Source organism: Mugil cephalus, chromosome 4 (genome assembly GCF_022458985.1).
Source record: "Mugil cephalus isolate CIBA_MC_2020 chromosome 4, CIBA_Mcephalus_1.1, whole genome shotgun sequence".
NCBI classification, from domain to species: Eukaryota; Metazoa; Chordata; class Actinopteri; order Mugiliformes; family Mugilidae; genus Mugil; species Mugil cephalus.
The window spans coordinates 5,734,070-5,750,989 of NC_061773.1; the positions used below are offsets into that span (position 1 = coordinate 5,734,070).

General features: G+C 40.1%; 1 protein-coding gene across 2 annotated transcripts; it reads right to left on the minus strand.

The window, feature by feature from the left end:
* Positions 1 to 129: 129 nt before the first annotated feature.
* On the minus strand, positions 130 to 16,824 carry LOC125006090 (sodium- and chloride-dependent GABA transporter 2-like). 2 transcript variants are annotated; one of them, XM_047581824.1, is made up of 17 exons: positions 16,724 to 16,824; positions 16,042 to 16,133; positions 15,572 to 15,759; positions 15,306 to 15,440; positions 11,077 to 11,217; positions 10,777 to 10,864; positions 9,236 to 9,368; positions 8,792 to 8,926; positions 8,515 to 8,618; positions 7,845 to 7,969; positions 7,253 to 7,365; positions 7,019 to 7,156; positions 6,715 to 6,817; positions 5,442 to 5,542; positions 4,257 to 4,427; positions 3,026 to 3,169; positions 130 to 2,495 (listed from the first exon to the last, which is right to left on the minus strand). In XM_047581824.1, exons 2-17 carry the CDS (start codon positions 16,047 to 16,049, stop codon positions 2,481 to 2,483), a joined length of 1,842 nt encoding a protein of 613 aa, XP_047437780.1. In that variant the 5' UTR covers positions 16,050 to 16,133; positions 16,724 to 16,824; the 3' UTR covers positions 130 to 2,480. The 2 variants fall into 2 exon arrangements, with proteins under 2 accessions (XP_047437780.1, XP_047437781.1); XM_047581825.1 differs by lacking the exon at positions 16,724 to 16,824 and having other exon boundaries at positions 15,572 to 15,861; positions 16,042 to 16,679.
* Positions 16,825 to 16,920: the final 96 nt, after the last annotated feature.

Sequence of the window (16,920 nt, forward strand, 5' to 3'; positions counted from 1 at the left end):
AAATCTCTTAAATTTACCTTTGGCTGAACTATCCAGAATTTTTTGATTACAGTGGATATTAAAAATAAATCTATACAGCCCCATTAAAACATCTTTTGTGCATTCAAAAAATAACAAATTTGAACCATGTCAGAATATTTGTACATTTATTTTGAAAATTACAATCACCACAGTGACACCGACCATCAAAGTGCAGCATTTAAAGGAAAAATGGTAAAAATAAAAAACGTTAAACAACCTAACTCCATAACCATGTACACCCGTAAACTTAGTGGAAGTGCTCAGCTGGTCAGTCAGACTTTCCAGATCTGTCGTAATTGTGAGGACGGCTCCTGTGCTGGGTCCACTCCACATCCACCTCAAGATTTTCCAAAGGGTTCATGCATGGACTCTGACTGGGCTACACCAACACGTGACACCTTCTTTGATTTTGATGTGTGCTTTGGACCATTGTCACGATGGAAGCTAAGAGTTGTCAGCTTTATAGCAGATTCTTTTCCATAACTCAGTGCTACTTGGACCTATTCACTAAATCCCCAATTCCAGACAAAGAAAAAATACATCCAAAAACAAGATATAGTGACTGTCGTTCTCTACTGCTGGTGTGAGTCCAAAAATCTCCCCGACCAGTTTGCGCATCTACTGTATTTTGGAGGGTCGTCCTATTCTTGGTAATGCTACTGTTGTGCCACCTGTCTCCACTTGACGTCGACTGTCTTCACCACTTCCCATCAATCGCATCCTTTTTTTTTTTTTTTTGTATATCACACGTGAGTAAGGCTTAAAGATATTTGTGCCCTAAAGCTCTTTAGTTGCATGGAACCAAGATGTCATAAAAATAACCCAAGAACGACTGATATGTATTTAAAGTCAATCCAAGTTGCTTCAGGCGAGGACAGGTGTCTACTATTTCATGTGAGCTTGATAAGAATGTGAGCACAGCCCAGTTATAAAAGGATGAAGAGTTGTACACTGAATGTACTTTGTGTTTTGCGTAAATGTACTTAAGAAATCAAAATTAAAAGCGTTACATGACTAGATCCTTTTATACTGCATAACACAGCTCTTGGAATAATTTAGTGTAGAGGAACTATTAGATTATATGGACCAATGTCATGAAATGACTTTGTACCTCTGCTTGCAGTGCATGCATGAAACTCATTAGGCCACGGTGTAAAACTTGTAAATTACGACACATGCTTTACAATTGTAAAGATCAAAGAATTTGACAGGTCAACACGAATTAAGACACAGTAGGGGTTGGATGTAGAGGATTCGGAGCCACATCAACAACAAGGCTCTTCTCTAGTATGGGGGCTCGAGGCCAGACCCTCTGGCAAGGCGTGAAGTCTGCAGAGAGAGGCAGCACCTGGCTTTGGATCAAGAGAAAGGCCCCATATGGTCACCCCACATTGGATAGCCCATATATCACACATCACATATATCACTGATATTGCTGATTATTCTTAGGGATTGTAACATTAAGTCATATGAGTTCAACAGTATAACACGTCATTTATTTTAATTTCTTAGAGCATGGGTATAATTCAGTAAAATAATTTGACCAGGCTTATACAAAACTCCACTTGAACTGACTGGCAGTGAATATGTATTTTGTGATTCTTTGTGCAGTTACTAACATTTACTACGTTTTCTATTTTAACATCTTTGATGTCACCCAAAAAGTGAAGTTAATTTTCCAGGAATCAGCTGTCATCATACTTACATCATCAGTAAAACAATCACAGTGCAGTATAAAAGTCTGAGACCACTCCTATAAAATGTGCGCCTATGACACTGAAATATAATATACTGGTTATATATAGTATGTTATATATCAAAACATGTTCTGAGGGCAGAGCATAGACTGTATAAAGATGGACCACAGAACTGCTCCTCTAAGGTCAAGCCAAGGCAAGTAGGACTCCCCCTGGTGTCTGACTGCGGTATAGGTCATAAACTCCACCTCCTCATGTTAGTGGATGGGACTTGGGCCAAATTAAAACACTAAAATACACGTCAAATATATTTTTATGAGGATGGATTCTGTCATTTTAGGTAGTTAATATACTGTTGATGAATGTTCAAGTTTCAATCAAAAAAAAGTACAGTGTATAAGCCAACATTTCTCTGTAACTGGTGGAGGTAGAGCATTGTGGTCGGGTCATTGATATCGCGGCTCCTCATGGTTCCATTGTTGGACTGCATTGCGCAGACTCTGGCTTCAAACTTGCAAGATGGCGCTGCCCGTATCCCCGTCAGTTTATGCAAGGAAACGGGAACACATTGTCCACAAGTCCTTTACCTCTCATTTGCAACTGTGGCAGTACAGGTCTTGAAATCACATCAACTTATGCCATATACGCAAATGCAAGGTGCTCAGGGAGATGATTTTAGGTTGTTGCTCACATGGCCTCAGCCTTGGCCATACAGGGGATCAAACCAATGACCTCACGGTCGTCAAGCTGCCTTACTAACCACTAGTCCCTTGAGAACTAGTACATACAACAAAGAAAAATATATTTGTTAGAAGCAGGCATACATTTATGGTGCCCTCCATAATTTTGACAAAACCATGGATGAAAATAAAACAAATGTAAATAATAAACGTAACAAAATACAAATATTAAACATGGATAGTTAATATAGCCAGACAAGACACATAATATTTAGGAAATATTGAACATTTCTATGAGTCATTCTGCTGCACCGAACCAACAAATCAGCTGCAACCTCCTTTGGAGAAGGAGATGTTTTAGAACTTTTATATGTTGTGATTGGTATTGTCTGAGATTCGCATCTTGGTGGAAATGACATCCTACGATCCTATATGAAGGCAACAGCCTGAAGCATCTCAATACTGTGTTTACATTGTAGGTCTTTGATTGTATAGGCTGCAGACCTGATCTGAACTAGAAGTCAGCAGAATGCATTGCTGGACATAATTTCTCAAAGATGCTTAGCTTGCAAAACCTGGAGTTTGAAACACTGCATTTAAAGTCTTATCAAAAGTGGCTCCTCATACTTGCATCTCCATCTCTGCTCCACTGCTTCCCTTGTAGTCGTTGGCAGCGGGCATAGGATTGTTGTCTGGGTTCAAAGGGCACTGCTCCGGTTGCTTTGCCGCGCTGTGTGTCTTGTTTTCAGGCCGACAAAGCTGCCTGAGATTCTGTTGAAACAGGTTTGGGATTTTTACACAGTTCTTAAAAGAACCCAGTACCGAACACAGACACTGCACATGCTAAAAAATAATATAGCTATTGCTCAACAAATAGGGGGGAAGCCCGCGGGGTCGGACTTGTGTTTGATCCCCCGACTTATGCTCCAAAATGAACTACCCATTTGTGTTTTTACTGGAAACGTCTCTCTAAACCACCAGATGTATTATCATAGATGTTAATGCCACACTGCCCCCGTGACGGCTTGTAATAACTTTTTTTGATCCCTGGATTTTCATTGTGGTTTCATGTTTACATAGAGATGCCCTGTATAAACACAGTGCTCTGGTGCTCTGCGAACCAGTAAAATCGGATGTTGAGTATTTGGCTGTCTGTCAACACTGGTGAATTAAGGGAATCTACCTGGAAGTATTGTTATTGTTACACAAAGTTAGGGTTTGTCCGTCAACTGGGACCTGCTCAACACCTCAGCAGTACAATAATCAGTTCAGGGTACATTAAAGAAGCTTCACTGGCTCAGCTCCCCCTCTCTGACAGACAGACAGAGACAGATAACTGCTGCATTCTTGTCATCACAGTCACGCAGTTCATAACACTGGGAATGCAAGGTTAAAGTCCTCCTTAGGAGATGGATGGTAACTTACAGACATTAATCTAAAGGAAATATTTAGAGTTTACTTTTAACTGTCAAATAATAAAATAATAATATATGAGTCTGTGTGTAATTCAAACAGAGGTTCGGTTTCGAAACCTTTTTTAGGTGTCAGCTTAAGTACAGTCTTCAGGCATGTTCATGACATTGACATGACTGATGTAGATACTTTATGGCTCAAATCTGAATGCTTCTCTTACAGCCTTGTAACGCCGCATTACGTCATAATGTGGCGTTACAAACCTTACCTGTACATATGGTCATGGTGTTGGATGTAATGTTTGTTTCTGAGGGACTAACATTTTACTTCCTGTTAGTAGGAATCACCTCACAATTCTTTACGCATATAACAGGTCCATAAAAAGTGATTCATTACTGTGATCACGTTGTGTTTTGAAAGTTTTTCTTCAGAGAGTACAACATACCTGGATAACTGTCCCTTTCATCTGAGTGACTTTAAAAATTATCCACAGAGGAACCAGGAGAACACAGAACAGTCCAAGGAACCAGCCCAGAGCGTACGCCCAGGTCGGATAGATATAGGTCTTGTTGAACTTGAGAGGCTGGTATTTCACCACGGAAAAGATGAAGGTACCCTGAGAGCAACGGTAACAACACAACAGGAGTAGTCATTCTCACATAGTTTAGAATTTATAGTTACAACTTATGATTGAAGTCTAGCATTGACTTATTATGACCACCTTCCTAATACTGTGTAGGTCTCCCTTGTGCCTCCAAAACAGTTGTGACTCATCAGAGAATGGACGTGAGTCTTCTGAGAGTGTCCTGTGTTAGTGGGGGTCTTTGGGTCCTATGGGTTAAGGCTCTGTGGATCATCCCACAGATACTTGATCAGTTTGGGATCTAGTGAGTTTGGAGGCCAGGTTTCTGTTGTTCCTACACTGTTTTTGCGTCTGTGTCTGGCTGTATCCTGCTGGGGATGGCTGCTACCATCAGGGAGGCTCATTGCAGAACATTGTACTGTCACATGATGGTCAATGTTATTTACTTCTCCTGTCAATGGTCTTAATGTTGTGGCTGATTGATTTAGCTGTTTAATAACAACTTATATATACATGTGTTTTAATAACATGTTATTTACTTCATAATGTAAACAGCTGATCGGTTTTGAATGACTGGTTTGTGGTTTCATTGTTAAGACCAAAAACAGAACAAAGCTGAGGTTATTGCTTTAAATATTTCAATCTGTGGTAGAATCTTGTCTGTTACTAGTTTTCCTTCCTCCTTTGATGTATATTACTCGGTCTTGACTCATCCCATCCCTTCATTTGTTACTCAGAGGTGGCTGGTTGGGGAAAATTAATTTTAGTAAGAGAGTGACTGAGGAAGAACGGAAAATACAGCATGTCCTGTGTTGTTCCTGTGTTATATATTCCAAATAAAGCCAAGGTCATGTGTATGCCTGCTTCCCCTTTTCCAACCATATGCAATATTACAAACCGTCCAAACCAATGTATGAATGTGAATAACCAAAAGACAAAAATAATAAATAATGTATAATAATAAAAAAACATTGAATTTATTCTATGGAAAATACTTTTTGTTGTTGTTGTTGTTTTATTAATAGATTATGTGTTTCCTTTACTCACCATACAAACAGCAGGAGTAATGTAAAGCCAGCATATCTTCATTAGAGGAAATGGACGATAACCTATCATGTCTTCAATGTTGTCATAGAGGCGATCTGCACCTGTTCACGATAGGGAAAGTTCATATAACAACGAATTATCCATATATGCAGTTTATATTTTTGTTGCAAGCGAGCGAATGAAGTTTGGACAAATAATCACATCTTGTGATAGTTTAGAGTCGGTGTGCTCTTGACGTCGATGCCAATCTACTGTGATTTTACTTCACACTTTACACGTGAGCAAAACACGCTCCTCTGTGAGCTGATTAACCGACTGATTAGGCATATAAAAGAGAGATAAAGGCCCATTAGCTGAAGTCTCCTCTTCACTTATCAGATGTTTTCCCATTTTAACCACCAACATTTGTGAGGCAGTATTTCAGACCACAAGGACAAGTGGGCAGAGTGGAGTACGTGTTTTTGTACAGTGCATGTCTGGAGCACTTTAAGTTCTTTTGTTTTCATTGTCATTCAGAAAAAGACTGCCAAACAGGCTAGACGCCCTTCCTTAAGACATGCCCATCAAGCTTAAATAAGCTTGAACATGTGACGGTGGGAACAAACCTCAGCACTAAAAGGGAACGTGAATTAAAGCGAGGATTAGATTCTTGTATTAGCCGTTGCGATAAAACCCGCCCATACATCTGGGAGTCAGTGTATAATCAGAGGGTTTCGCTTTTTGGACTAAAAACGTCCCAGCAAATGTTTTCTGTCAGGTTTTCACGCATGTTGCAGCTTTACAATATACGAGGTTGAGAGATGATGAAGAGAGTAATAAAAAGTCCTTGGCTGGGTTTGAATCAGATATATTACAGTTCACGATAAGCATCTAATCCTCACAGGGTGAACTGGTGTGTGAGCTTTAGACATTCCCATATAATTACATGACTAATCATGCTGTGAGCTTTAAAACAATGACTGAGCCCAAAGAGAAAGCGTTTCCAAAGTAAAGATTTTGTTTAGAGCGGTGCCGAGCCTGAAAACCAACAGCAGTGTTTATTTTTGTGGCTTCAGCTAAACATTTAATCAGGTGCCTCAGGGTTTTGCTAAAAACCAACTGACAGGAGGTCAGACTGAACCAGCGTGTTGCACATTCATTTGACTTTCTTTCTGTTGAACAAATAAATGGACTAACCAGCAAACAAAGGCTTAATGTCGCCGTGTTATTTGAACAACAATTACGACGTGCATGTAGGCTTATCACAAGACAAGCAACTATTTCAGTGACTTACCATAAATCCATCCAATCGCTATAGACTGACACACCGAAAGAAGGAGAAGGTTGTTGCCACTACAAACATAGTGATCAAAGAGCTGGAGGAAATACAAGCCTCCCTGCAGGAAGATAAACATTAGACTGTGGTGGCGTGTCAAAACATGCAGAAATACACTTTTGCTTAATTAGTTTGTGATTAGCTTTTTTAGCATTTAATGCCTTAGAAAGAGACCTTTTTTGTCTGTTTTTTTATTTTATTTTTTTTAAACTCAGGCTTTGTCACAGACACAAGAAAAGTTGTGAAAAGTTAGTGCTCACACCTCGGTGACGAGAAGGAGGCCGAGTAAGAAGCAAACGGTGCAGAGACAGAGCAGCAGCAGTTCCCTGCGATACGCTCTTCGAAACACAGTGGGGAACATATCTGTGAGGGAGGTCATCAAGCACTCCAGACTCACAAACTGCCGGAGACAGAGGGTAATGAAACACGTTCAGTGACGACCAAAGACGGGTTACAGGTTTCTAAACTGCTCAGTGAAAATATTTTTTTCTTGTACCTGTGTGTCTGCACCCAACAAGATGACCATGACGAAGAAGCATATAGCCCATAACTGAGGAAAAGGCATCATGGCTACTGCACGTGGATAGGCAATGAATGCCAAGCCGGGTCCTGTATGTGGGAATATATTCAATCATATGTTCAATCATTTAGTTTAAAATCTTTGAGATAAGTCACCCCCTTAGTGTGAAGCTAGCACACAGGTTCACATTTTCTTTGCTGTTCATCTAAGATTACATTTTGCAAAGAAAAAAATATATGTATGCAGAGACATGTTACTACTTTGACAGTTTTGCTGTTGGAATCTTCCTTGCACCTGAGACATACTGTGTATTAACAGTATTTGAAATCTACATACTGTACATATTTTCATATTTTCATGTCAGATGTACTTTTTAAAGACTGATGGATGGAATAAGACATTTTGTGAAGCTTCACTTGAACATAAGAGTTCTCTTGTCTGTGGATTATGGATATTGTGTCCTGGAGTGCATTATTGTCCTGGAAGGGAGTTTCCAGGACGGGTGGCTTTCATTCATGACATTCGTAACCAGTGGCCGCTTTATTAAATATAACTGTGGTTTTCTTACCAGAGGCAGCCACTTCAGATATTGGCAGTCCTTGCTCATAGGACATGAAGCCCAAAACAGAAAAGATTGCAAACCCTGCAACAAAACTGGAACCACCGTTCACCAGACACAGAAGAAATGTGTCCCTGAGGAAGCACAAAAATGTATGACACAATCGTTAGCCATGGGTGTAGTTTGATTCTAACAGTGTGTGACTGATCAGAGAATGGACATGGGCCTTCTGAGGACGGTGTCCTGTGGTGTCTGGTGGGGGCCTTTGGGTCCTGTGGGTTGAGGGGAGGGGCCTCTGTGGATCATCCCACAGATACTTGATCAGTTTGAATCTAGTGAATCTGGAGGACAGGTCAACACCTTGTGCTGTTCTTAATTTTTTTTTTGAGTTGTTCCTAAACTGTTTTTGTGTGTGTGACTGTGTCAGGCTGCATCCTTCTGGGGATGGCTGCTGCCATCAAGGAGTGTCATTGCTATGGGGTGGGGGGTACATCCTCACGAATAACAGGTCCAAACATTTCCCAGCAGAACATTGTATTGTCACAAGATGGTCAATGTTATTCACTTCTCCTGTCATGTTGTGGCTGATTGATTTAGCTGTTTAATAACAACTTATATTTACATATGTTTTAATAATATAGTTAAATAAAGGGCAAAAAGCAGAGCAGAATAAACTTACTTGTAACAATCATTGTTATATTGATTATAACTGCCAAGAGCCGTCAAACTCCCCTGACAAATCCCAAATGAGAAAAGAACTTGTGCACCGGCATCCATCCATACCTAAGCAGATCCCAACACACAGACACATATATTATTGTACATACACCAATCCACCTGCTGTAAAATATAATGTGAAATTAGTGTAAAGTGTTTGGATTTCCGTGGGGTGCAAACAAACTTGCAGTTCATCTTTACGACGTATTATTATGAGTGGTTTATCTTTTATTACTTACTTGAGGGTCCACCAACCTTGTGGGGTCAGGGTACAGGTAGAAAGCTAGGCCATCCATAGCTCCAGGTAAAGTGAGTCCACGCACCAACAGCACCACCAACATAAGGTACGGAAAAGTGGCTGTGAAGTAAACTACCTGTCGATGTGAAACGAAGGCGGGTTACATCTGTGTAGGTGGGAAAACTGTAAAATATTTCTTCCTTTGCTTTTGGAAAATATTGTTTATCTTTCAGCTTCTATTTCTGTTACAGTACGTTAATGCTTTTACTACACACTTCTCTTTTTCTTTTTTTCATTCATACATTCATAAAACTGATGAAAAAGGCCGTGTCTACCATGATTTTGGATTAACACCACCAAAGGAAATGGAGTGATCACCATCAGGGAATTCTTGTCATATTTAAGACAGGCTGCAATAAATCATCTTTTGACGAAGTTGCTCTACCTTTCCAGTGGATCTAACTCCTTTCCAAACACAGAAGTAACACAAGATCCACGCCAGTAAGAGGCACAGGGCCAAATCCCACCTCAGGATGCCAATCTCCTCAATCCCTTGAGATATTCCCAGCACTCGTCTCCTGGAAAAGACACAGAACAGGAGCATGTTAGAGACAAAAACACTGAGGGCTTTGTTCAAGGCTACTATCAGTGATCCTAGAGTAATAAAGAAGGCCATTATGATGAAGAAGATCAATGTGACTTATCACGTGGATAGCCCTGCAGAAGAAAAAACTGAGCTGAAAGGGGCTGCAGTGATCGGGGAGACGGGGTACATGGAACCTATGGCGGAAAAATGAAAGATACAAATATAACAAAGTTTCTCTGGTGATTGGGGGAAAGTATGAAGCATCCAAGGTTCCAATATTTCTGTCAAAAAAGACTCAGAGTTTTCAGAGGAAGGATTACTGTCTAAAAAAAGAAAGTGACTTATAGCGAAAACAAACAATGATTGTGTGTGGTGTGGCTACTGAATATTGGGAAAGGACCAAGGTAATCTATGGTGTATCTCATGCAGTGTGCACAAAAATGAACTTTTGTCTCCCCCTGCGGAGGAGACAAAAGTTCTGCGCTGTAAGACAGTGATACTGTCCCTGCAAAAAGCCACAACAAAGCAATCCCAGTGACGTGCTGAAATATATTGCCGTATTGGGTTATCTATAAGAAATACTGGCCAGTCACATACTCATTTTACGTCTTTTCCCATCATTTGATAAATCTCAAATAAGTGGTTGAACTTCATTTCTTCAGCCAGTCCTGACTCAGTTAAATGAAAGGTAGCTCCATGAGGCCTCCACTGTGATCCTGAGCTAAATGCTAATTCTTGCATGCGAACACAGTTAAAATATTAACAGAAACATGCAGGTGTTTAGCAGGTAATATCTTTGCTGCCTAATCACAGTTGTGCATGTTAGCATGCTAACATTTGCCAAGCGGCAATAAACAACCATGGCAGATGAGAAGGTTTTGCAAGTATTTAGTCAGAAGCCAAAGTATTAAAACTGAACAACAACAAAAAAAAAATGACCTTGGTAGAAATAGAGAAAAAGTCATTGATTAGGATCCATCCCTTGAGGCGATCACTAATGTCTGGACCAAATCTCCAGTCTTAATCCCAACCTTGACCTGGTGGCACAAACGTCTGGAAATCACCAGAATCTGTAGAATTCATCCTTTGGGCTCTGTGGATACCTGTGAAATCATGACAATCTATCCAGTAATTGTTAAGACATTTCAGATCAAAATGTGGACAAATGGACACATAAAAATTCAAGAGTGAGATATTGTGAATTGAGTGCATTGACACGTTGGCAGCACTAGAGGGTTTGCTGCTTCCCAGTGACTGCAAAAAACCTGTTTTTGAATTCTTGAAAGATGTGTAAATTTTAAAATGTGACCGGGTGGTACAAAACACATCAAAGACAAACACACAAGACAATGGGGTCTGAATGTTCTCCATAAAAGAAGGCAGGAGTGAATTACACTTACTCCCAGAATTCTGTTGCAGGAGTTGTTGCATTTGCAGCAGCTGTCCAGTTGGAGGAAACATTTGCTTTACCAAATTCAACACAAGCATCTAAGGAAAAAAGAAGAAAAAAACAACAAAACAAAACAGAAAACAGGAGACATTTTATCAAAGTGGAGTATATTGCTGATAATAAAGAGGGAGCTGCACCAGGCCTTAAGTCAATTTTATGATTAATATTATGATCAAAATTATTCTATATCTTTTTCTGTTAGTACTGTAAGAAAATGGGGCAGGAATACTGCATCTGCCTGCATATCTACCTGTGTTCCAGGTGTTCCTGCAGTTGGCCCAGGGAAGCTCAGGGCTGAAGGATGAAAAGAGGTAGAAGAAGGCCCATGCCTGGATAACGATGTATGACACTGCAGCATAGGCAATCACCACCTGGGTGGCATAACCGATCCCTGAGGACACAGACAATGTGTGCTCATTTAAGAGTATAAGCATAGACAAACTGACACAGTGTGCAGTAATTATTATTTCGATAATAACTTCCATTATTCCATGTAATGTTCCATACACAGAAAACTGTTTGAACTTAAATGTGAAATTAAGTGAATTTATATTTACTTTAAATGACTATATCTTTAGTGCAACAAGTAAAAACAAAGCAAGGTCAGACCTCATGCTATTTTTCTCTTTGCAAAGAAATGTTGTGCATGTAGTCACAACATTTTGCGGCCAAGAGCAAAAGGTGCACAGTTAGACCCAAAAATCATAGTGGGCATAACACAACAGTGAGAGAAATCAGACGGGAAACAAGCAGGGACGGTTACCTGACAAAACTCGGAATATGGGTACAGAGGAACAATGAAAGTACAAAGACAGCTGGGATTTAGTCAGATGCCTAGTCGGTGCTCGGCGAGACTCCTTCCTGTTTTGAGAATCTATCAAGTGCGCATCATTGGAAAAAGGTCCCCACTTGGCACATGCCCATAGGACTGCAGGTGATTTAAGATACGCACATGCATCCTTGATTATTGATTTGGGCCTTGGACGAATTCAGTGGAACCTAGACGTTGGAGAAGTGACATTTAAGTACATCCAAGAAATGCAGCCATTACCAAGAAGCACTGCACACTTCATGTATGCACAGAAAACGTTTTACAGATATGGGTTATTTGAAATAATGATAACACACATCCTACGTGTGGCCTTCAGCATTCAGTTTACTGCAGGACATGACCTCCAAGCAGGCGGCAGTCACTGTGCGGGCAGATTATGGAGGGGGGTGGTTTTTCTTAAAGTATTGTAGGAAAACATTCACTATAAACCACAGAATAAACTCAGAGGTGTACGAAGAAGTAGAAGAAGAAGAAAACAATCAAGGTATTATTCAGACATAAGTTATACCTTAATTAGGGCTGTCACAATATCAGATTTTCACTGCTTGATTATTGTAGACAAAAACAGTCATGATAATGATATTATCACGATATCAACAAAAATGTAAATAATAACGGCAAAATCCAGGAAATGCATCTTTAACGTTATTAATGTCGTTTTCTCTCTTTTGGGCGAGGAATTACACTCAAAATAACAGTGCAACGGAAGAAAACAGGGGCAGATGAAAAACACACACTGTGTTCCAGTGGCACTGGTTTGCTGCATCTAACCAATATTCACCCATAGAGAAGTGGCATTAACAGAGAATAAAACTGGATTAAAAGTTTAATTATGCCACAGTGCTCAGCCTACGGCTCCAGCACAGGATCAGGAAAACACGGGGGAAATGCCACCATTTCCCTAATGAAGAAGAACGGAAAAAGTCATGGCAGCAGAAGATTAAACGGAAGAACTGGATGTCAACTGATTTCTACCTATTATGTGAGGTAAATGCCAATGTCTCTCTTTGACGTTTGTTAAGATTTTACATAGGAAAAATAAAGTTATACAATCATTAATGTGTACTTTGATCTCAGAAACGCCCAACACCGCTTTACAAATGAATGAAGCTAACCAAGCCTTATGCTAGCCAGTTATCTCCACTAAAGACTTGGGGAAAAAATGCAGCTACCGTCAAATACGCTGTGAAACCCATGTGTGCATGTAATTTATATCCAATTTAATTGATACGCAACTTTGCCTTGGTTACTACGCTAGTGCTAATGTTATAACGACAACCCTAATGATAATACTAAATAACAGGAATCACTATTTCTAAGTATGTATAATTTTTCTGAGTAATTTCAAACTTTTAACTGCAATGGATGAACACAGAGTCTGAGGAGAAGGTAAACACAGCTCCATGACTGATTAACCCATTGGGCATTTTACAGGCTCATTTAAGATATTTAATGTAAGCAGACGCTGGGATTTATGTGAGGGCCTCTTGCATATTGACAGAAGTTGGTAGTAACATTTATAGGTCTGTCACTGGTGAAAATTTTATTTCAACATATCAACCCATCCACCCCATAGGGTTAGACTGTAGAATCTTCAGGAGCTCAACAGCGCCACCCTATCAACAATGTATCACAATGGTATTCTCTGGTCATGAGTGGAAGGGCACCAATAAATAATGTTCAATGCGAGCAGGTCAACTTTGACCAGGAATTACATGATATTATCATATGCGCATTTTTAACACGATATTGAAATTTCATTTTTTAATACCACGATTATCGTCAGTACCGGTAACCTCAATACATATCAAAGAATAGCAACCACAAGGGCTGCTGTCATCTTCAGTGAAGCTGCTGCTGACTTTTCAAATTAATTTTCTATTTTTATTTTTTTTTTGCCAGAAGTTTGACTGTTCAGATAAATTAGCATGTTTGTCGCTGTTTAAATGTTTTTGGTATGTATGGTTGTAATATATACATCACTTACTTAAATTACACTGGTAAAATGTCTCACTACTGACTCACTCTCAGCAAATCAGTGATATCTCTGTTCGCCTTAGCTGTGATTTCCGCTGTGTGAGAGGACTGGGCGTTGACATGACTGAGGCAATGTGTCAAATATGCAATTTGAAACTGACGGACAGTCAACTATTTTTAGTCAGAGATCAGTACCTCTTACTTAGCTTATCTAAGATCTGTGAAAGATATTTGCTTTTATCTGCAGTTTATTGGTGCAAGTGATAAAGCAAAAATGCACTTAGTGCCACCACTGAGACTGGTCAAAAAATAACCCCAAACATTTACTACTGCCTTTAAATAAACTGAAAGACACACGTTGCGTACTGTCTATCTCTGCTGGTAGGAGCGGCTGAGTTCCCTGGCTCCAGGTCGGTCTTTAACATCACCACCCACCAGGAAATTATATTTGGGACTTCTTTATATGGAATACTCAGCTTGAAGTTTGATTGCGCTTCTTCACTTTAAAACACTGACTCTTTGACAACTTGTTATCTAAAGACATTTGTGAAGCAAGGCTCAAGTGTCTAATTGTGTTTTTGTCACACTTTATAGAACTTTAAAGGTAAAGGACTATACAAACTCAGAGAGTTAGCATGTTAAGCTCATTTTGGTGTAGTTAACTACGGCATTATGTCAAATAGTGCAGCTGTTCTGGGGCAGGTGGGCATGTAGCAACGATCAGTAATCTTTAAACAACAGCTGAAGGTATAGAATTTTGTCCCTCTCCTCCAGATGGCAAACTAGTCAGGTTCAGGTTAACTGACATGTGTAGGTTCGGTTATTATGTTGAAGCATGTTAAAGAGAGAGGAAGTAATGTCGCAAGAGGCAGCTGTCAGTTTTCCTTCATCTGGACCTTTGTGAGACTTTATTTGTTGCCATCAAATTGCATTAAGGAGGCCAAAGCCATAGCCATATAGTACCACACTTTAATTGATACTATAACAAGAACATATCGTGCACATTTTACCCAATGTGTTAATCATTCATATTACCCACTCTGGCGTACGTGACTATGTGTTCCCTTGCAAAACATGGGTGGGGATCTGGCTTAACCATGCTGAATGTGTTTCAACTAGTTGGGAAGTGCTTAAACACTTCTAAAAAAAAAAACAGGTGTGTTGGTGAGAATAGGGATCTGAGTCCATGAGCCTGTAAAGATGGAGACAATCAAACAGTTCTCTGTCTCCATAATCTGTCGCATGGAGAAGTTAAGCACCCACAGACAGACCTTTGTGACCACAGTGTCCGGTTACTGAGGAGTGAGAACAAACAACTGCTCTCAGGGAGCAGCGTACAGGTTTGTCTTTGTTCTTAAGTCAACCATCACTATCTAACCGAGTAATAAAAAACATTGTTTGAATCAGTTTTGTTCGATTTGCCTATTAAACATTACCACTAGTCAATACATTTAACAGTCAAATCAGCTAAAGCCATTTTTACATCTATGGTATCAGCCTCAACACTCTAATGCAACATTTTGCTCTGGAAGAATGACAGAATATTTCTTTTACACACTATTTTTTTTGTACATTTAACACACATACAGGCAAATGTTGAAACTGTGTGGATCAAGGGATACCTGTACACATCATCTACTGCTACTTGCAGTTTCCTGTCAAACACTGACCTTCGAACAAGGGGCAGAAGTGCCTCCAGCAGGTGATACAACCCTGAGATGTGAACTGCCCCATGGCCGTCTCCAGGAGGAACATTGGGATGCCACAAGAGAGCAGAAATAGGACGTATGGAATGAGAAATGCTCCTGAGAGAAAGATTATGCTTAAGTCAGATACATCACTCTTTTTACAGTGTTGCCAGGCACATTCAGTTGAAGAGGATTGCTTTATGGATATAAATGAATAAAATGTTCACTCGTGTAGGAATCCTGCTTACCTCCTCCATTTTTGTAGCACAAGTAGGGGAACCTCCACAGGTTTCCAAGACCCACCAGAGTTCCTGCTACAGCCAGCAGGAACTCCACTTTGTTCGCCCACTGGCCACGGTCCAACAGCTGAGTCTTTTTCACAAGGCTGTTGTCTTGGCCCGGCACCTCCATGCTGCTGTTTCCTTTGAGAAATTCCCTTGACGTGTTCAAAACACCAGCGGATCACCCAACAGATACAATGAAACCTGACCTGAAATGTCCGCCCACACCACCTCCACATTTATAGGACAAGGACTGTCTGCACACAGACAAAACTTCTCAGCTGATTCTTCGGCACTTGGCTCTCAAAGGCTTTATTTTACTCATTGAACTGGATGCTTGCATTATTAATTAAGGAATGGAAAGTTTTCCCTGGCAAGTGTTTTACAGAAAGCTGCAACTTATTAGAGCACATTCTGGAGTCAAAGCGAACACTTACCCCTCCATCACAAAGCTCCCCTCCCTCAGGAAACCAGTGTAGCAACGGCAAAGTGATCAGTATTCCTCTCAGCTGGGTGCACCGCTGAATCTCTACACAAACAACATGTCATGAGCAGCACCAGAGTGAGAAACAAAGTAGCTATGGTTTCCTTTGGCTCCTCTATGACCTAATTATTGTCGGATTCGTCTGCACACTGTGCTGCCTCAGTTAAAAAAAAAAAAAAAAAAGTGTTTGGCACTGACAATGGGTCTTGATAAAGCCACTACTTCCTTGCTGTAATTTTCCACTGAGACGGGGGAACCTTGAGTTATGGAGATTAGCTCAGTAGAACCAACAACTAAACCAAAGCAGCTGAGCAGTCTCTGCTTTGTCAGTAAACAGACTTCCTTCAACTGCCAACTGGGAATTTGTTGCTGTGTGTCATGCATCGCATGAGAACAAGTCTTGTATGCAAATAATGCATGGAGAAAGCTGACAATCAGGTTTCTTGTCATCATTTAGACTTCCTAAACAGCACAAATATTTGGAGCTCTCTTTACTTTTCCTTCACCCGATGTATTTTCTTTTATTTTTAAATGCATTTACATGACACATCACTGCTGAATTATGGCGTTTTCTACATTTTTTTTTTTACAACGTGGTAATATTATATTATATATAGCTTTAGTGGTGTACTCACTTCCCTTTTTTTCAGTTTGTACAAGGATTGCCTGTACGGTACTCCTCCCTTTGCTGTGACTCTTAAATAATATTCATTGATGTGGCACTGTGGCATCAAAGTTCAGCTTATCTTTATCAACACTCCACATACGGAGACTGGAATGTCTTATCTACGCCGTTAAGTGAGTAATTACAGGGAGGCAGTTCAAAGTGATA

Excerpts from the sequence above, each read along its gene's own strand:
- LOC125006090 (XM_047581824.1), bottom strand. Across the intron at positions 15,441-15,571 it reads GTGCTACAAAAATGGAGGAG|GAGCATTTCTCATTCCATAC; the intron begins GTAAGCAGGATT and ends TCTTTCTCTCAG. Across the intron at positions 3,170-4,256 it reads TGAAAGGGACAGTTATCCAG|AATCTCAGGCAGCTTTGTCG; the intron begins GTATGTTGTACT and ends CTGTTTCAACAG.